Here is a 21,454-nt window from a genome sequence, read left to right as displayed (position 1 = left end):
TAGATGAATTACAAACAAACAAACAAACAAACAACCATATGAAAGAGTAATCAATAACTTTGATTCCACTGCAATATACCTTTCCCCCTAAGCACCTGGTGTGCGTTTATTGTCAGCATCTCCCCTGTCCTCTGCCTTACCCTCCCTCCCTCCTCCCCCATTTAATAAACAAATCAATGTAAAATTTGCACATTGAGCACCATCAGGCAAACATCATTATATTAACAGATGGCATAAATCACAGATATTTTAAAATAAGAATAAAATGAAATAACAGAAATACATATGATTCAAATTTTTCAGCGAATTGTCTATTTAAACGTGTAAAATGCATTGAGTGGTGAGTAAGTCTAGTACGCAACATTTAGCAAAAGCCCAAAGTCAGCCTGTGGATCCCACAGAGGCATTTCCCTCTGGACAAGCAAGGCAAGTGCTTGAGCAGGCAAGCTCCATGTTTTAAGTACATAGGTTCATTGAATTGCTTTTAATCATTAGTCTAATTTTTGTAGTGCTGTGTTGTTGCACTTCAAATTGTTGCAGAAAGCTGTTACAGTTTTTTTTAAACCAAAAATAATAAGGCAGCTGATGTATTTATAGTAAATACAATTTTGTTGTTCTATTTTGTTAATTTTAGTTGGCCTATGACATTCAGTATCCTAGTTAATATTATAATGTTCACACATGCTCTCAAGAACCAGACGTTTTGATCTCACCACGGTTTATTGTGTAGGTAGAGAAACACGGGCTGTTAACCCCTAAGACAGACCTCCGGTATAACTCCTCTCCAGCTCCGAACAACAAGAACTCCCTTTCTCTTCCTGCACACACTCACTGACATTTCCTGCTGCGCAACCAAACATGTCTCTTAAAGAAACAACAACAGTGCACACAGGTAGTCAACCTGTCACAGTAGAATAGCCTTTAACAATCATTACAATATTATATCACACTGAATATCAAGTGTAAATCAATCCCAGGCACACTTGCAGCTGAACTTACTACCAATTCAGATTAAAGTCATAGATGGGTTAAACTTTCCAGGCTGGCAATAAGATGATGCAAACAACACTGCTGCAACTGTGCAGCTCTTTGAGGTTTTGTATATTGCTTCTCTGTGTGGCCATTAGGGGGAGATGCTGACTTTGCTAAATATTATTTGAATTATGTTTCTGCAAGTGTGCAAATTGTTTTTTTGATTTTTTGTAATCTACAGTGCTAAAGCTCAATCTAACAACAACAAAAAGTTCTCACATCTAGTTTCACAAGCATATTTATAATGGAACATTAGAAAATGAAATAGGATAATAGTAGGTGTGTGAATGATCACTAAGCAGTATTACTGACAGTAATAGAAGGCCCCAAAAACCTAATTTTGATTAGGCCTGCCTTGAGGAATACTTCACAATGTCTCCTCTGAGCTGAACTTTTTTCTCCTCCCTGCAAGTCATCACTTACACTTGTTTTCTCTCTCATGACCCTCTTAGACTACGTCCTAGGCCCACCTAGGCTACATCACTCTTTGTCAGCTCATTTTATATAGTTATATCATTATAAATCAACCTACTGAGCTTTATTTTGTGAGTCTGCCTTTTGGGTACAGCCATTTACAATTCTTAACCGTTGCATTTAAAACACACACACACACACATCACATGAACACATCCCACACAGTGTCATATAAACCATTCAATCTGTGTCTCTGTGTAAGGCCAAACTTCGCAAACTTCCCCAACCGTCCCATCTTCATTCATTCACCTGACTATAAATGAACACACTAAGCATGAAAACACTCAGCTGAGTCTGCTTTCTATGTTAGGTAGCATTCTCACATACACATAATGTGACACACAAAAAAAAGTATGTACAGTCCTATACACTTTACAGATATTCAGGTGCATGCAGGCAAAAGTAGCCCAGCTGTGCCTGTGCCTCTGACTTTCACTTAAACTCTGTTATCAGATTCTAAATATACTGTGCTGGTGCTTATCGTCTGTAGCCTCAAATGCTCAAGCTACATATTCCGTTTAAAGATTTACACAATTTTAAATGTTCTCATTTATATACAGTCTGTTAAGTGCATTAAGTTAATTCAACATCGATTTTGTTGAGTAGAAGCCAGTGTATGATTTTCAGAATCAACGTTATTCTTTCCCAGATCGTCTGTTGCTGTGAACCGGGTGGTTTTGGGTCCTGTTTCCGATGATGTTCCCTCAAACAGTTTAGCCATAAAGGCAAAGCCATTATTCTTGATATAGGATTTACCGGCAAAGGTGTAGAGGACCGGGTTAGCACAGCTGCTGATGAAGGACAAAGCTGAGGTCACCGCTCGGGTTAAGTCGGCAAAATCCTGCAATCTGCACGGAAGAAAGTTAAAGTTGCATTTTTCACATTGATGGTGATTGTTTTTGTACAGAGTGACTCAAGGACCCCTTAATCATCACCTGCAGTATCAAGACATATGGAGACCTTCCATAAAAAGATGCTTTCTGAGTCTTTTTATTATTATTCTTTTGGCTTCTCCCTTCAGGGTTCTGCAACCGCATAATCCCCAGGGATAATTAAAGTATTCTCATTCTGAATTTTCTCTGCGGTCTTTTTCTCCTTCCTGGCAGCTCCTTATTGCATATCTGTAATCCAGTTTACCTACTACTCCTCCTCTGCACATGTCCAGAGGAGGAGTCTCAACTAGGGGTGGGTTTCGATAATTGAATTTCCGATTAAAATCAGTGTAAAGGTCCAGTTTTGTTTATTGATCTAAGCCTGAACAGCTACGCGTAGTGTCCAGTAGAGGGCTCTGTTGTTTAGTTAGCGGCAAGCTGCACTTCCAGCTCAGACCGGTTTTGTGGCGCACATTTCCCAGTAGGCAGCTCTCAATGTATGGAACGCCAGGACTGCCATAATGAATTAATTAAATACACCATTAAATAATTAATTAAATGTGTCAATAATTAATTAAAATTGGAATTAATTAATTAAATAAATAGTTATGACACATGTAATTAATTAATTATTGACACATTTAATTAATTATTTATGTATTTCACATTTTAATTAATTATTGACACATTTAATTAATTAATTATTGACACATTTCATTAATTATTTATGTATTTCACATTTTAATTAATTATTGACACATTTCATTAATTATTGACACATTTAATTAATTATTTAATGATATATTTATTTATTTCATTTTGGCAGTCCTGGCGCCTGGCTCTCCTCATGAAATAATTTTATCTGTCAGCCTCATCCATCAAACTCAGGGGGCGGGGTTAACGCTGCCCATGCAGCTTCTCTAACATTTGATTGGTTGCCGTGCAAAGTAAGTCAAAACAGGTCGATCCTAGATAATCGATTGCTTGTGTAGACTTGGGGCAGCCAGTTATCCCAGAATGCAGATCAAATCACAGGCAGCAATGGTGGTGGTGTAGTTTTAAAATACCCCGTTTTTCTGTCACCAGCTACACTTTTAACAGTGTTTTAGCCGCGAATGTCGCGCCGTATGTCTGGTCAGGTTGTCAACATAGAACATGCTTGCAAAAGTGCTCAGATGTTTTCAGAGATTTCACTAGCTCTGCTAACAGTTAGCATGCAGAGCGCACCGAGGGGGTACATTAACCGGTTTGTTTACATATTCCACTCTCCGTGTTCCACATGTTGCATTCGCAGATTCTCATTTTCACCGAACGATCGTCTCTTTCCGCCTGGTCTTGTGTCTCTGTGCTTCTGTAACATAAAGAACGAGCTGACATTTTTCTCACGAAACCAGCGATCAGCTCAACAGACCCTCAGTTTACCTGCATGCATCCTCCTCCTCATCTGTCAGCTGTTTAACACCTGCTGCTAATTCAAGAAACACGCCGAGTTACCTGGTGATAGTCACAGTTTAACTGGGCAGCCGGTGCTCGATATAACGCAATGTCAGCGCATTTTTCTGCACAAGATAAGTAAATATAGTGTTTTCCCCGAGCGCAGAGCTGCTGGAGCTTGTTTCCTTACAGAGCACTTTATAGGCGAACCAGCTTCATCAGCGGCTGATGTCCAATCACCGGCACACAGCTTTCAAACCTCAGCTGAGTTTTAGCTCTCAGTGGTTAAACGCTGGACTTCATTCACTCAGGTTCTGTCTGTCGGGTCACGTTTACTTCGCTGTTTTATTTACAACTGAGCAAATCGGTTTGGCTGAGGTTAAAGTTACGTTTCATAACTGCATAGTTTCACAGACGTTTAATGGTTCACTGGCACATGTGTTAGACTGAACTATCATCTAAATATCATCTGTTTTTTAATAGTTATTCAACTGTATTCTAAGCACCAGCTGTCTGTTAGAATGTGATTTTTTTTCTCTCTCTGTTGGCAGAGGTATAAAAATGCGCAGGAAAATCTGACGTGCATGGCAAACTTCACCGACGATATTTAGGGAGGAATAAACACACATCAAACATAAATGAACCATTTGCCTGTCTCCATAATTGAGAGCATTTTCTCTTCTTATGTCAACACTCTCTCTCTCTCTCTCTCTTTTTTTTTTTTTTTTTTTTTTGCTTTTTCGGTCATGTTATGTTTACCTGTCAAAGGCTTGTTACAAACTATGAAACACATCGTGCAGACTTCTGGATGTTAGAAGAAAACGAATACTGCTCATGAATGAGACTAAAGGCAGGAAGGTGTCCTTTAAAACTAAACATGTTAATAGGACCTCCCTGTTTATATCATAGTTTATGATATAGCACGTGTATTTCAGTAATAGCCTGCTGAGGCCACTATACGTGCTGGCCTCATATCAAATGTGAAGGCAGACTGAGTCTATGTTTGACGTTTGTTTATATCTAATCTTCCTTTTCAAACATTTAAACAGCAGCGAGTCTGCAGCTGAGGGAATACAAATTCAAATTGTCGGAACAGGTTTGCTCGTTTCTTGGATTCATTTGGTGATTTATTAAATCTATAACTGTTATTCTAATCTGCTGCTGAGTCTCTTACACTTTTCTTTATGCTGTATATTTTCACGTCTCTGGAATAGTTGGCAGTTAGATAGTCAGCTGGGAAACTTTGTGTTAACTCATGGAGCTGAGGATATCGTGGATATGCTGACCTCGCTGCGTGGTGTACAGAGCGAGGTCAGCATGATTAATATTCACAATAAAAATATTAGCCGAACATCATGAAGTCTGTATGTGTTTCATAGTGTCGAACAACCTTTGTACAGTTAAAGCCAGCAGTTACTACATGACGGAAACACCAACGTTATCTCTTTTATGCGTTTATACACAGGTCACGCTGATTACTGAACAAAAACCCAAAGATCAGATGTTAAACAGATTTATTTGCTCTCTCTCCTCCTTAAACATGTTTTTAATGTTAGTTATAATTCAGAATTGGCGACTGAAACACGTAGGACACATAAGAACATCAGGAAATAAAACATCGATAAATATAACCTCAGTAAAAGAAGTCAGCGGGGGTTACTACAGCTGTGTACCGGGGCCTGCGCTTTGTCGGTGGGATTGCTTGCGAGGCGAGCGGGTCTATCCCACGCTTTGCCGTGAGACTGGGCAGACATCTCCGAAATCATCGAAACACTTTTGCAAAGAGGCTGTATCTTGACAAACCGACCAGACACATGAAGATTAAACCACTACATTCTCGGCTAAAAAAATATTAAAACGGTATTTGGTGACACACAAACAGGGTTTTTCAAAGCTCAGTTCTGTTAGCTTCCACATGCCGGTTGTTGTGTGCTAGAAACAATGGCCACCAGGCCAAAGCAATGGTTTTGACTCGATCAGCGTTAACCCCGCCCCCTGAGTTTGATGGGTGAGGCTGACAGATAAAATTATTTCATGATGAGAGCCAGGCGCCAGGACTGCCAAAATGAAATAAATAAATATATCATTAAATAATTAATTAAATGTGTCAATAATTAATGAAATGTGTCAATAATTAATTAAAATGTGAAATACATAAATAATTAATTAAATGTGTCAATAATTAATTAATTAAATGTGTCAATAATTAATTAAAACGTGAAATACATAAATAATTAATTAAATGTGTCAATAATTAATTAATTACATATATCATAACTATTTATTTAATTAATTAATTCCAATTTTAATTAATTATTGCCACATTTAATTAATTATTTAATGGTGTATTTAATTAATTCATTATGGCAGTCCTGGCGTTCCATATCAATGAAGCGTGAAGCAGCGTGATACCGGACTCTAGCGAAACGAACAATTTGCAGCCCTTGGAATGCGGAGCGAGGTACATGTTTTAAGTTGTATTTCTTTGCTTAATTGATATTTTGTTGTATTTTCTGCTTTATTTGAGTTCATATTTGTAATAAGCGTCTAAGAAAATGTATTTTGTGTTTCTGTTTAGTTTTCACGGTGCATTGGCGCACCTGGCGCACTGTTAGATTCTGAATGAATCTCAAAGTAAAAATTACTGCACCCGTCGAGGCTCTCTCTATTTCTTCCTTGGTCCGGGGGACTGCTACAATCAGAAAATTAAAATTTTAGCTTGAATAAAGTGATATTGATTCATTAAATCCTGAATCAACTTTTAAATATACATGTATTTTGCCAGAAATGCCAGAATCTCAGGTTAAAACTCACAAAACTATTTCAACAACCACCAAACAGCTAAAAAAGCAAGTGAGAGCAGGTAAATGGATTCCACACAAAGATGTAAACACAATGCGCAGAGCCGATGCTTCAGAATCTGTGAGATGTCGGCTTTCTCACCCACTGGGGCTGAAAGCTGAGAGCTCACACCTTCTGAAGCTGCAGGTTTTGTCACTCTCCAAACTAAATTGACTGGCAGCAAAAGAAGATCAAAACTATGCTTCACATTTCATAAACATCGCCATTAATTCGCTCTGACTTTTGCTGTTTTGCTTCCACCACAATAAAGGGGGCAGGGATAGCTCAGTAGGTAAAGTGGTCGCCCCATGATCGGAAGGTCGGCGGTTCGAATCCACTTAACGGCTACCCTGAGGTACCCCTGAGCAAGGTACCGTCCCTACACACTGCTCCCCGGGCGCCTGCTTAGTGGGCTGCCCACTGCTTCACTGAGTGAATGGGTCAAATGCAGAGAAAAACAAGTAATTTCCCCATGGGGATCAATAAAGTATCCATTATTATTATTATAAAATCACAATTCCTGCACAGCTCTCTCTCTCTTGCTCTCTCTCAGTGTACTTCAAGAACAGTTTCCCATTACACACCAGTCTACCATTGTTAACAGCACTGTCGGCCGCTGTTTGTTTTTGTTTTTTTAAGTGTCTCTAATAAACCCTCTGAATGCACAGCTTCACTTCAGCAGCATCAGTAATGTTCATATACTGATTTGTGCTTTTCTTCCATTTTTGATCTACTGCATATATACAGTGGGGCAAAAAAGTATTTAGTCAGCCACCGATTGTGCAAGTTCCCCCACTTAAAATGATGACAGAGGTCAGTAATTTGCACCAGAGGTACACTTCAACTGTGAGAGACAGAATGTGAAAAAAAAATCCATGAATTCACATGGTAGGATTTGTAAAGAATTTATTCGTAAATTAGGGTGGAAAATAAGTATTTGGTCACCTCAAACAAGGAAAATCTCTGGCTCTCACAGACCTGTAACGTCGTCTGTAAGAAGCTTTTCTGTCCCCCACTCGTTACCTGTATGAATGGCACCTGTTTGAACTCATCATCTGTATAAAAGACACCTGTCCACAGCCTCAAACAGTCAGACTCCAAACTCCGCCATGGCCAAGACCAAAGAGCTTTCGAAGGACACCAGGAAAAGTATTGTAGACCTGCACCAGACTGGGAAGAGTGAATCTACAGTAGGCAAGCAGCTTGGTGTGAAAAAATCAACTGTGGGAGCAATCATCAGAAAATGGAAGACATACAAGACCACTGATAATCTCCCTCGATCTGGGGCTCCACGCAAGATCTCATCCCGTGGGGTCAAAATGATCATGAGAACGGTGAGCAAAGATCCCAGAACCACACGGGGGGACCTGGTGAATGACCTGCAGAGAGCTGGGACCAAAGTAACAAAGGTCACCATCAGTGACACACTACAACGGCAGGGAATCAAATCCCGCAGTGCCAGACGTGTTCCGCTGCTGAAGCCAGTGCATGTCCAGGCCCGTCTGAAGTTTGCCAGAGAGCACATGGATGATACAGCAGAGGATTGGGAGAATGTCATGTGGTCAGATGAAACCAAAGTAGAACTTTTTGGTATAAACTCAACTCGTCGTGTTTGGAGGATGAAGAATACTGAGTTGCATCCCAAGAACACCATACCTACTGTGAAGCATGGGGGTGGAAACATCATGCTATGGGGCTGTTTTTCTGCCAAGGAGACAGGACGACTGATCCGTGTTAAGGACAGAATGAATGGGGCCATGTATCGTGAGATTTTGAGCCAAAACCTCCTTCCATCAGTGAGAACTTTGAAGATGAAACGAGGCTGGGTCTTCCAACATGACAATGATCCAAAACACACCGCCCGGGCAACAAAGGAGTGGCTCTGTAAGAAGCATTTGAAAGTCCTGGAGTGGCCTAGCCAGTCTCCAGACCTCAACCCCATAGAAAATCTGTGGCGGGAGTTGAAAGTCCGTGTTGCTCGGCGACAGCCCCAAAACATCACTGCTCTCGAGAAGATCTGCATGGAGGAATGGGCCAAAATACCAGCTACTGTGTGTGCAAACCTGGTAAAGACCTATAGTAAACGTTTGACCTCTGTTATTGCCAACAAAGGTTATGTTACAAAGTATTGAGTTGTATTTTTGTTATACTTATTTTCCACCCTGATTTACGGATAAATTCTTTACAAATCCTACCATGTGGATTCATGGATTTTTTTTTCACATTCTGTCTCTCACAGTTGAAGTGTACCTCTGGTGCAAATTACTGACCTCTGTCATCATTTTAGGTGGGGGAACTTGCACAATCGGTGGCTGACTAAATACTTTTTTGCCCCACTGTATATATATATTTTAGGTTATCTGCTATAAAAAGCCAGGCCAGGAAACTCTCCTTAATCTTTTTCTGTGTTTTACCCTCAGTTACTTTGACACAAAGGCATCTTCTGTGTTGCTTACATCTCTGATGAAGTCTCACAAGTGCCAGTATTGATAAATGATCAGAATTATAATATCTCTGACTGTCTGGGTCAAAATTGAATTGAATTGAATCGAATCATGGATCGAATTGAATCGGGACCTTGTGAATTGGAATCGAATCGAGTCTAGAAATCAGTGACGATACGATACTCTGTCTCTTGTTTGTTAGAGCTTCAACCTTTTGGATGGTAAGGTGAACATGGTATTCACAGAGAGATTTCTGGAAGTGGTCCTGAACCCCTGCAGTGATTTTCCACAACAGAATCCTGCCTGCTTTTAGTGCAGTGTCACATGAAGCCCGGATATTGAGATTTCTCCAGATTTTGGAATATTTTGATAATATTATATACTGAAGATGGTGGCACATTCAAACTCTTTACAATTATAGTATATTCAGTTTACTGGATGGTAAAAATTAAATCTAGGTGTATGTCACTGCATGCACAGAGACAGACTACATATATCAGCTTTGAATTACAGAGTATTGTTATTACTGGACATAATGCATAAAATGACAATATTGTACTTCACTAACTTTAGCACCATGTTTATGAAAATCTTCAGTTACTCACCGTTTTCTTGTTGCTGAGTCTTTTGGGTACCACGCAGCTGCCACCTTGGGTGGAAAAAAAAACACCAACCCACTCAGTATTCAATCGAATCCTCAGATAATCGATTTACAAACAGATTTGATGTGGTTATTGGGTTATTGGTAGAGAAGATGCCCTTGCACACCTGTATCAGGTTGATGACGTGGTACGGCAACCAGAACAGGCCAAACATTATGACGATAGCCAGGATAAGTTTCTCGCTGCGGACATTTCGTTGAAACCTGGTCTCCCTCAGGCGTTTCAGGATGAGAACGTAGCTGGTTATGATGATTGCATAAGGAATAATGAATCCTGCCACTGTCTGAAAGGCGTACTCAAACCTCACCTGCACATGAGAGGATATAAAGAAAAGCTGTTTCCTTAGATATTAAATGAAAAACAAAGAAATAGAGCCAAAATTATGAAACTGTTTAAACTGATCAACTTCTCTGGGGTTTTTTTGTCAAATGAGAGGACAAAATGAAACATCTGAAGACCTAAAATCAAGTAATGTTGTTATGGTCTTTGATCTGAAAAGGGGCATTCTGCAAAATAAATCATTTTACTTTATGTAGTTTTAGAATATTTTGATTCTAATTTGCCACCTTACTTAAGGAGGACTTTTACTTGTAAAGAAGGAATGTTTTACAGAAGAGCATTACTACATTTATGAAGGATCAATGCAAAATGATTTTCAGACTTTTGTGCAGTGCCACATCAGTATTTACGTTGTGGGCTCAAGGGCTTAAAAAACGTGCAGTCTGGTGTAATTTGAATTATTTTAACTACATTTTGAACACTAGTTAAGCTGCAGCTTCCAAGGCCTTAAACACAGTAACAAACACATCTGCAATATTTCTTTCCTCTCAGTTTCAGATAGTGTGTTCCCGTTAAAATAGGCAAATGTTTTAGCTGTCTAATTGTTCATGAAATCATATCTAATAAAATGTCGAGTATTATAAGAGTATTTTTTGACACGGTAGTTTTTATCAATAGTTACAGTTTAAACAGAGATATACTACATTTCAGGAGAAATAAACAAACAACCAAAATATCCTCCTTTAATCTGAGAATGTAAGGCATTTTTTCCCCAACAACATTTAACCAGTCTTTTAAAGAACCGTTTTTTCTTTTATTAATTAAGTCATGAATGAAGAATTCTGGCCCTTTTGCTCAAAGCGTGATCATGTTCAATACCTCATTCACTATTTCACTGGCTCTCACATGCAGAAGGTTTTTAGAAGGCATTTTGATAATGGAAACAAATATGGTTATGAATCTAATCAGATCAGTGGCAGACAAATAACCAACACAAGTGTACTTACATGTCTACGCAGTGTGTGATTGGGTGCACACACATATGTTGTTTGATTCATATCATCAGTTTCTTCTTTCACATCTCGAAACACCAACGAAGGAATGGAAATGGCCATCACTAGCACCCATGTGCCTAGGATCACCCTCTTCACAACCTTCCTGGTGATCAGGTGATACAGTGTGTGTGGAAAGACCACGGCCAACAGCCTGTTCATGCTCATCAGGGTTATCAGAAAGACTGATGCATACATGTTGGAGTTGCACAGGTAGAACACAATTTTGCACATGGTGTTACCAAAGACCCACGACTGCATGACCAGGTAGATGATGAAAAAGATGGTGAGAGCCATGAGGAACCCATCAGCACATGCCAAGTTGAGGATGAGGAGGGTGGTGACTGAGCGTTGTCGGCAGCGGGCCAGGATGCTCCAGACAATGAAGAGATTTCCAGGGACACCCAGGAGGAAGACCAAGCTGAAGATGAGGGCACCAATGGCTGTGGAATAGCCATTTTTCACAGCATTTTCCTCATCAGGGTCAGGAGTAGTCTTTGGGCCAGTCAGGAATGAGACACTTATGTTGTTCATGCTAGGTGAACTTTTGAACCTGAAAGAAAAACCCATTGGTTTTCTTTGACTCTCCAATTGAAACATGAATTACTAGTCAAGAAAGAGCTTCAACATACATACTTAACAGACATATTCCCTACATGCACTTATAAAGCTTGGGTTTTCTCTAATCCACATAGAGTCAGAAGTATATGCAGATTCAAATATATATGTACACCTCCACTAATATTTGTTTAAATATCCCTTAGCAAGTTTCACCTCAACCAAGGCTTTTGCTAGCCATTAACAAGCTTCTAGTATAATTGTGGATAGCTATCTGATCATTCTTCTTGGCATAAATAGTAGAGTTAATTTAAATTGGTGGATTTTTTGGTATAGACACAACTTTTAAGCAGAGATCAAAAAAATTCAGTAGCGTTGTGGTCAGAGATTTGGGGAAACCAGTCCCATCACGCTGTGTTTTCTCCACGCTCCAAGTTCCCTGTGTTCCCAGTAGGGCTGCCACGATTAGTCGACTAGTCACGATCACGTCGACTATCAAAATCGCGACGACAAATTTAATAGTCAATGCGTCGTCTTGTAAGATCCTGAAAGACGCAGGAATAATTACAGTTGAACCCCGACTTACGAAATTAATTTGTTCCCGAGGGTCCTTCGCAGGGCTAACACAGAGAGACAGACAACCATTTGCACTCACACCTATGGGCAATGTAGACTAATCAATTAACCTATCCCCACAAACTGCATGTCTTTGGACAGTGGGAGGAAGCGGGAGTACCTGGAGGGAACCCATGCAAACACGGGGAGAACATGCAAACTCCACACAGAAAAAACACAGCCTGATGGTGGAATTGAACTCAGGACCTTCCTGCTATGCAGCAACAGTGCTAACCACCCTTCCACTGTGCTGCCTCAGTAATTAATGCTGCAATCTTAAATATGATCAACCTATCTCTAATAATTGGTACCACAGGCCTTCAAGCTGTCACTAATTAAACCATTACTTAAAAAGCCATCTCTAGCTGTCTTAGGCCTTCCTTTGATCTAAAAATGTTTTGAAAGAGTAGCTGTTGAACAGCTGACAGATCATCTGCAGAGGAATGGTTTCTTTGAAGAGTTTCACTCATCTCTGTGCCTGTTCTGCTAGACCTCAGTGCAGCGTTCGATACTGTAGACCATAATACTTTATTACAGTGATAAGAGCATGCTGTATATATATTAAAGTACTGTGCTGCAGTGGTTTGAATCATATTTATCTAATAGACTCCAAATTGTTCTTGTAAATAAAGAGTTCTCTTCACACACTAAGGTTAATTATGGAGTTCCGCAGGGTTCAGTGCTAGGACCAATTCTGTTTACATTATACACGCGTCCTTTATCCGGTATCATCAGAAAGAATCGCATACAGTTTCACTGCAATGCAGATGACACCTAACTTTCTCTTTCCATGAAGCCAGATGATACACACCAATTAGTTAAACTGCGGGAATGTCTTAAAGATATAAAGACCTGGATGACCTCTAATTTTTTGCTTCTAAATTCAGATAAAACTGAGGTGATGTACTTGGCCCTAAAAATCTTAGATCTAACCAGATTCTTAGAGCTGGATCAGGTGACCCTGAATCCTCCCTTAGTTAGGTTGCAATAGGCGTAGGATGTTGAAGGATTGTCATGATTCATGGGAAGTATTTCTTCTTCAGTCATCTTTTTCTACATCTTTTTGTACAGAAATAACTCAAAAATAAAAACAATTGTTGGCTCACACCTTACTACTGTACTGCAGCCTTTAAATTATTTACATCCAAGGCTCTAGAAAATGATTCAGCATAATCTCATAAACAGCATATTAAAAAGCACCAAACATTGATATTAACAGCAAATACTGCATCGAAGAGCATTATTTCAACAGTCTTTGGTTCATGTTGAAGTTTTTTTCCTTACTTGTGTCACTACAGTCTCTCACTGGAAGTGCAGTACAAGCAGTTGGCTTCTGAGTCAGTTTTGCACACCGTAGTAAAAGCCTTTGTGTATCTGTGCCCACTGACCACAAATAAATAAATACATAAACGTGAGTGATGGAAGTTTATGGGTTCAGAAGTTGGTCATCATACCATGACATGATGAGAAGAAGTAATTTATTTTCAGGCATTTATTTGAGAACGAAATAAACGAGATGAAAAATTATCATCCACTTTAGGAAGTCTGAAAAGTAAAGAACTGCGAAAAAGCCAATAAATGTGCATCTAAGCATTCCGATAATGTGATGGGTTTTAAAAAACATGTTATTTTGTATCAATAACTGACTTCAGAAAAATTATTTTAAGATTTTTTTAGCTTTGAAATAAATTCACTTGTCAAAAAAATTGGGTGGTCCAAAAAAACAGGTGCTAAGTGTTTTTGTTTATAATCCACTCACCTTTTCACGATTTATTTTCTCTTTGTGATATCTATATCGTTCAAATATCCGCTGCTCACCAGCCCTGACAGTGCTCCTGTGAGCTCAAACTATAACATCTCGCCTCGCGGGTTGTAACATGCTGTGGTTTAAGGGAGCGCTTCAGAGAGGCGTGTCCTTCATTAAAACTCTCCCGCTCCCCTTTTCTGTCGAAACCTTTGTATTATCTCGATGTATGATTGTCCTGGGAATTTTTTTCTGTGCTAAAACAGAGTCTTCACTCTGTTATTATTTATAAAAAAGCATGCGTTCTTTAAGATAACGTGTTCCAGTGTGAGGTACCATAATGCATTTCTCTGTTTCCTGAGACGCTTTTCACCCTGAGTCAATTGTTATTAAAAGCACCCGAGGCGTATAGATAAAATTTAAAAGCTTGCATTTTAGAGAATAGGCACGCATAAGCAAAACATTCTTGTTCATACAAGTCTCTGTCACTGACAGGAATGCAGCTTTCCATGAAACGGGGAAGAGAGAAACTTTGGAGAAGCCCAACCCGCTCACGGACTGAGTGAATGACGCGGTTTTTTTCCCTTTTCTTTTACTTCCAGGAATTCCAGGTTATGCATGTCTACCTTTAGTGAAGCCATGTTTTTCGTAATCATCTGCTCTAAGCTGTTGAAATGGAGAAACCACATGTGCAAACCACAATCAATCAGATAACCTCAAATACAACCACTAAACAAAATAAACAAACAAACAAAAATACTCGTTTTACTTTTCAAAAAGCTGTTCAATTAACGATTTTTCTACACTGCACTTCATCTGACAACCAAAGGAGCTCAACTGAGGGTGGCTATACGTCAACATCCTGTTACTATATCAGTGTTGTCACATCTCCTGAGCTCTCACCGTCAGTATCGATGTTTCAACCGTCACCACTGTGGTGATTACATCTTTCATGTCACACAGGTCTCAAGCACCGAGTTTATCCTGCTTGTGCCGGCTTTGTGGTCTAGTTAGTGCCACCACTGAAGAAACTAGTTTGATCCTGCCTGTCTTGGCTTAAAACAGTTACATTTCCTGGTCAAATAAAGTTTTAAAAATGTGATTTGTGAGAGTGATTCTATGGATTTTTGACGTTTTTTGGATTTTGAAACATGATTTATTTACATTAGCTCAACCTAAATATCAAAAAATGGGTAAATAACACCAAAATAACCTGGACTGGAACTGGCATTCCATCATTTTGATACAAATTGTCAAAATGATGGGTAAAAGACTTTTAAGTGTTCAGGAAGACTAGAAAAGTTCCAGTCCTAAAACTCCAAAAGTCCAAGAAAGACCAAACAATTAATTATTTGGAAACATGTCAAAAATATTTGGAGTGTATATCAATTAAAGGAGGGGGCTCTGATTGTAGCCGTGCAAGGTGGTCTTAAAATAACTGAGAATGGATAAAATGTTTTATAGAAATTGAAATGGTAAATATGCTTGATAGTTTATTTTAAGAGAAAAGTGAGGAAATGGTTCAGTTTCCCAGCGTGCCATTCTTCAAGATGAAATTAGTTCATTCATTATATGTATTTGGTGTATTTAGCGGTTCCCTTATTCAGGTTTGTTTGCACCACTGAATAAAATGAAAAATAGGGGAAAAAACCTGTTTGAGTGAATCAATCCAAATTTTGATAATAACTTGAGAATTTCAACAGCAAACGCCTTGTAATTTATTTGTTTTTCTTTATTTCCGTAGTAGAAACAAGCCTCGATAGCCTCTGCCAGAAAAACTTTAGCATCAAACATTCTTGCCTGGTGAGTTTGATGCTCTAGTTTGATATTATTCTACATCAGTTTACAGTGAAAATGTGTTTATGTAAACAAAAATACTCGTTTTACTTTTCAAAAAGCTGTTCAATTAACGATTTTTCTACACTGCACTTCATCTGACAACCAAAGGAGCTCAACTGAGGGTGGCTATACGTTAACATCCTGTTACTATATCAGTGTTGTCACATCTCCTGAGCTCTCACCGTCAGTATCGATGTTTCAACCGTAACCACTGTGGTGATTACATCTTTCATGTCACACAGGTCTCAAGCACCGAGTTTATCCTGCTTGTGCCGGCTTTGTGGTCTAGTTAGTGCCACCACTGAAGAAACTAGTTTGATCCTGCCTGTCTTGGCTTAAAACAGTTACATTTCCTGGTCAAATAAAGTTTTAAAAATGTGATTTGTGAGAGTGATTCTATGGATTTTTGACGTTTTTTGGATTTTGAAACATGATTTATTTACATTAGCTCAACCTAAATATCAAAAAATGGGTAAATAACACCAAAATAACCTGGACTGGAACTGGCATTCCATCATTTTGATACAAATTGTCAAAATGATGGGTAAAAGACTTTTAAGTGTTCAGGAAGACTAGAAAAGTTCCAGTCCTAAAACTCCAAAAGTCCAAGAAAGACCAAACAATTCATTATTTGGAAACATGTCAAAAATATTTGGAGTGTATATCAATTAAAGGAGGGGGCTCTGATTGTAGCCGTGCAAGGTGGTCTTAAAATAACTGAGAATGGATAAAATGTTTTATAGAAATTGAAATGGTAAATATGCTTGATAGTTTATTTTAAGAGAAAAGTGAGGAAATGGTTCAGTTTCCCAGCGTGCCATTCTTCAAGATGAAATTAGTTCATTCATTATATGTATTTGGTGTATTTAGCGGTTCCCTTATTCAGGTTTGTTTGCACCACTGAATAAAATGAAAAATAGGGGAAAAAACCTGTTTGAGTGAATCAATCCAAATTTTGATAATAACTTGAGAATTTCAACAGCAAACGCCTTGTAATTTATTTGTTTTTCTTTATTTCCGTAGTAGAAACAAGCCTCGATAGCCTCTGCCAGAAAAACTTTAGCATCAAACATTCTTGCCTGGTGAGTTTGATGCTCTAGTTTGATATTATTCTACATCAGTTTACAGTGAAAATGTGTTTATGTAAACAAAAATCAGACAGCGGGTGAAATTTTCTCACTTTTTTTTAATGTATTATTTCTCTTGGTGTCACAGGTTTAAAATCCAGTCTGATGGTAGGATACTTTGTCTTTTAAGTGTGTCATGCATTCATGTCAAGAATAAATTAAGGTAAATCTCAAAAACAGTGGACTTTTATAGTGCAGATGTATTTTAGCAAAATCTCTGTCCATGTTTAAAAGCTTTCAACATGTTTAAAACAAGCCAAATGTAATAATTCTAAGGAATTCTCACCTCATCTCAACTCTGTGTTAACGGTAATTTTTTTTTCACTCACTCTTGTCAGACTTTTCACACTTTCATCATGGGCATATGTGAGTAACCACCAGCAGCATGATGAATTAGTGTTTCCTTATACCACTACGCACTTACATCTGAACTCACGCAGGGCTCAAGTGTTGAGTTTATCCTGCTTCTGCCGGTTTTTTCTGGTCCACTTATTCCCACTACTTTTAAAGAGCTACGTTAATACTGCCTATCATGACCTATAGGACATACTTGCAAAAGAATGTCTAAAGAGTTTTATTTTTAAGATTAAACTCTAAAAGTTGAACTTTTATTTGGGTAAGTAATTTTAAAATAAACTTGAGTGGAAAATAGCTCTACAGACCAAAATAAAAACAGATCATTTTGATTTGAATGTAAACGTGTGCAATGCTTTGAGTCGTCAGTAAAAGTGGAAAAGTGCCGTCCAAACAATTAAGTACTTGGAAATTTGTGTATAATATTTTTAGTTTGTAGTTTTAGTTGAACTAAAAGTGTAAATTTGAAAAAAAGTAAAACAAGGAAGTAATTTAGTTTCTCAGAACCATCTGTCACCCTTCAAGATGAACTCGGTGTGCTCATCCTATACAGTAAACATTTAGTGAAAGATGTGATGGTCCTTTTATTGAAGTTCATTGTCTTTCATTTACAAAATAAACTGAGGGTTTCTTTTTATTAAACATTTTAAATAAACCTGAATTTCAATTCAATTTTATTTATACACCGTCAAATCACACCAACAGTCATGTAATAATATTGTATACTTTATTGATCCCTGTGGGGAAATCACTTTTGTTTTTCTTCGCATTTGACCCATTCACTCAGTGAAGCAGTGGGCAGCCACTAAGCAGGCCCCCGGGGAGCGGTGTGCAGGGACGGTACCTTGCTCAGGGGTACCTCAGGGTAGCCGTTCAGTGGATTCGAACCACTGACCTTCTGATCATGGGGCGACCGCCCCCCTATGAGCAAGCACTTTGGCGACAGTGGGAACGAAAAACTCCCTTTTACCAGGAAGAAACCTCCATCAGAGCCAGGCTCAGGGAACTGCAGTCATCTGCCATGACTGGCTTGGGTGAGGAGAGGAAGGCAGGATGAAAGAGATGCTGTGGAAGAGAGCCAGAGATAGTAATAAATAATGATTAAATACAGAGAGGTCTACACATAGTGACTAGAAATAGTGATTGAAGGAGAACTACTTCCCCCAGCAGCCTACACCTACTGCAGTATAACTAAGAGAGAATTCGGGGTCACCTGATCCAGCCCTAACTACATGCTTTATCAAAAAGGAAACTTTTAAGCCTAATACTAAAAGTAGAGATAGTGTCTGTCTCCCAAATCTAAACGGAATCTGGTTCCACAGAAGAGGAGCCTGAAAGCTGAAGGCTCTGCCTCCCATTCTACTTTTGAATACTCTAGGAACAACAAGTAGGCCCACAGTTTGAAAGCAAAATGCTCTAATGGGGTGATATGGCACTATGAGGTCATTAAGATAAGATGGGGCCTGATTATTCAAGACCTTGTATATGATTTTATGTGATGTACGTGATTCTGTGAAAATGTGTCTGTCTGGGACCAGCAGCCCCCTTAAAAGAAAGTATTATGTAAACAAATAAGAAGATTATCGACATTCACTGGATAACTTGATAATAGACTTTAACCTGTGGCAGTCTCACCAACCCTTAGCTCAACCCCAACGTCAGCCAAGAAAACTAGTGAAGACTCAGCCTCCAGTAAAAAGGAAAAAGGAGAAATAATTATTTGGGCCTCTGATGAATTTGTAAGTTTTCTCACTTACAACAAAATGAACGAAACGAAATATCAACCATGGTGGTGGAGTGGTTGGGATTGGTTCCTGAGTGGAGTGGTTCCTGTGTCGACAGAGCACAGGAACTTTATCAATCCCAGAGAGACACTGAGTTATAAAAGCAGCATTAAAAAAAGACAGCAAATCTGATGTATAACGGAAATCATGTTGCCAAAATCATTTTACTGATCATTTTTGGTAAATTTCACTTTGAAAATTCACTTCGCTTTGCTTTTTAGGAAAGTTACGGTAAAATTATTCTAGCTTTCACCACACGAGGGCAACACATCCACGGGAATCATTCCTTCTGTCTTCTCCTCCCATATACTTGACACTCAGCAGCTCCTCCTGTCTTTTGCACTCATCCATCATACTGCAGTGTTGCTTTAAACAATTTATTAGCCATTCAACTTTACAGTTTCACAGCCCTTTAAATCTTTCCATTTATAGCAGTGTCCTATCTCTGAACTGCTGGAAATGTACAGCACTGCTTACACATAGATTTTTAGGATTCAGTGTTTATAAGAGAGTACTTTTGTCATCTATGCAAAAAAAATAAATAAATAAAAAATCATTCAGAACATACACATGCAGATTACAATACAATAAATGCTTATCCTCTAAGTGACAATGGACAATGCACATTTAGTTTTTTTATTTTATATCTTTATCAAAGTCTTAATCGATCTATCTCGATAACAGAAAGAAAAATAAAGCTGTTTAAAATAAATACCTGTAAACTCGCCTGAAGTGAAAATGATATAGAGGCGGAATGAGAGAGAGCAGACTAAATATATACTTTTTGTTGTTTTCCACATGACAAACAAGAAGAAAAGACTTTCCCCACCCCTCACCTCTTTTCTTGGATTATTTACTGCATGAAAAACACAAACCGTTGCATTAATTTCAGTGACACCGCTGTGTGAACGCAGTCCTGACAGCTCCGGCACTGGATTGACCCAGATACATGCAAATGCACATTGCAAGGAGATTACTATGTAATAAAAACATGTGGTATTTTCATTGTATTGTAAAGCTAGAGGAAGTCATTATAAAAAGGTGCAAAACTCTGTGTTGTTTTGTGGCCAAATGGGGGTTTCAAAAGGCAGGTTTATCTTACACTGTAAAACCCCCTGTACAACCTCAGGTGTATCGAGTAAGTTATAAAGGCATTCCTTTGTGTTTAGAAACTCAGTTGCAGTCAAATATAAGCATCTTTTGTCCAACTTGATATATATTTCCCCTTAAAAAAGTGCTCTCTAGTGGCTCTAATAACTGTGGAGGAGCTCAGGGTCGTTTGATGGGTGGACGTGACCCTGAGAGAGTCCAATATTTATTTAAGATGTTAAATAGAATATCTATCACTGTTATCTAGGGTGGTCACGATGTCAAATTGAAATTTCCCCTTGTGGGACTAATAAAGGTATATCAAATCTAATCAAATTTTTATCCTTGTCAAAAAGGGTCACAACATTTGTTAAAAAAGCAACCTAAAACTAAACTGGATAAACAGCTGATAAAAATATTATAATATGGATTGAAGCTCATCCTGTGAATCCTGTTATCCTATGCGATTTTGTGCCATGATATTAATGTTTCATTTTTAAATAAGATTATCATCAGTACTCAGTTATAATAGCGCCACTGATTCTAATTATGGGTGCTCCAAACGGGCCGTTTGTTTCATTAGGAGGAAATATTTAGCAACAATTAAGTCCTATGCAAGACCTTTTGGAAAATACTCGTTTCAACAGCTGGAGCAACTGGCTTCACATCTGCTTTTGGAAAGGTACAGGAGGACTTTAAATATTAATCACACTGTCTGAAGCATGCTTTCACTCGTAGTTTGGACATTTTCTTGTCTCTTAGGAAAGCAGGAAACTAAATGGTTGATTAGAAAATTTCAACCACCATGAGGTCACCAATCAAACCTCTATGGGTTTTTTTCTTTACCACAGAGAAAACAATTTCCCTGATTATAACCCAATGGAGTCAGTGGGATTTTTTTCACCGTGGTTGTGTAAAGGTTGATCAAGTCTGAGGCTTGTTAGGGCCTCAGAAATTCTTGTGCCTGCCTTGCTGGTCGCACTTTTTCCTCTCCCCAACCACACTGCAACATCTTGAAATCAGTCCAGCATCCAAGGCCTGCCCACACAACCCCAAGAGGATGACATAGAGAGTGAAACAGGCCCCCAGCTACACACCAGTATAACATACTCCTAATGATTGTGAGAACGAGAGGAGGCCGAGGAAGGAGGACAGAAGAGACAGAGTGGAGGGGAGGGGGCACTGAGAGCTGAACTGAGGCGGAGAGAGCCAGAGAGAGAGTGTTTATTTAAGTTTTTCGTCTCCTGACTCAGA

General features: G+C 38.7%; 1 protein-coding gene across 2 annotated transcripts; it reads right to left on the bottom strand.

Annotated features, from left to right (window-relative positions):
- Positions 1-701: 701 nt before the first annotated feature.
- LOC147308029 (leukotriene B4 receptor 1-like) lies at positions 702-14,140 on the bottom strand. 2 transcript variants are annotated; one of them, XM_086272288.1, is made up of 6 exons: positions 14,023-14,122; positions 13,548-13,646; positions 11,046-11,643; positions 9,866-10,066; positions 9,703-9,746; positions 702-2,354 (listed from the first exon to the last, which is right to left on the bottom strand). In XM_086272288.1, the coding sequence occupies exons 3-6, from the start codon at positions 11,622-11,624 to the stop codon at positions 2,090-2,092; spliced, it is 1,089 nt and encodes a 362-aa protein (XP_086128414.1). In that variant the 5' UTR covers positions 11,625-11,643; positions 13,548-13,646; positions 14,023-14,122; the 3' UTR covers positions 702-2,089. The 2 variants fall into 2 exon arrangements, with proteins under 2 accessions (XP_086128414.1, XP_086128415.1); XM_086272289.1 differs by lacking the exon at positions 13,548-13,646 and having other exon boundaries at positions 14,023-14,140.
- Positions 14,141-21,454: the final 7,314 nt, after the last annotated feature.

This window comes from Aulonocara sp. 'chitande type north' Nkhata Bay, linkage group LG18, assembly GCF_057382095.1.
Source record: "Aulonocara sp. 'chitande type north' Nkhata Bay isolate Kocher_YH1m ecotype deep benthic linkage group LG18, A_spYH_male_GT1.1, whole genome shotgun sequence".
Taxonomy (NCBI): domain Eukaryota; kingdom Metazoa; phylum Chordata; class Actinopteri; order Cichliformes; family Cichlidae; genus Aulonocara; species Aulonocara sp. 'chitande type north' Nkhata Bay.
This window is presented reverse-complemented; position numbering and strand designations above follow the sequence as displayed.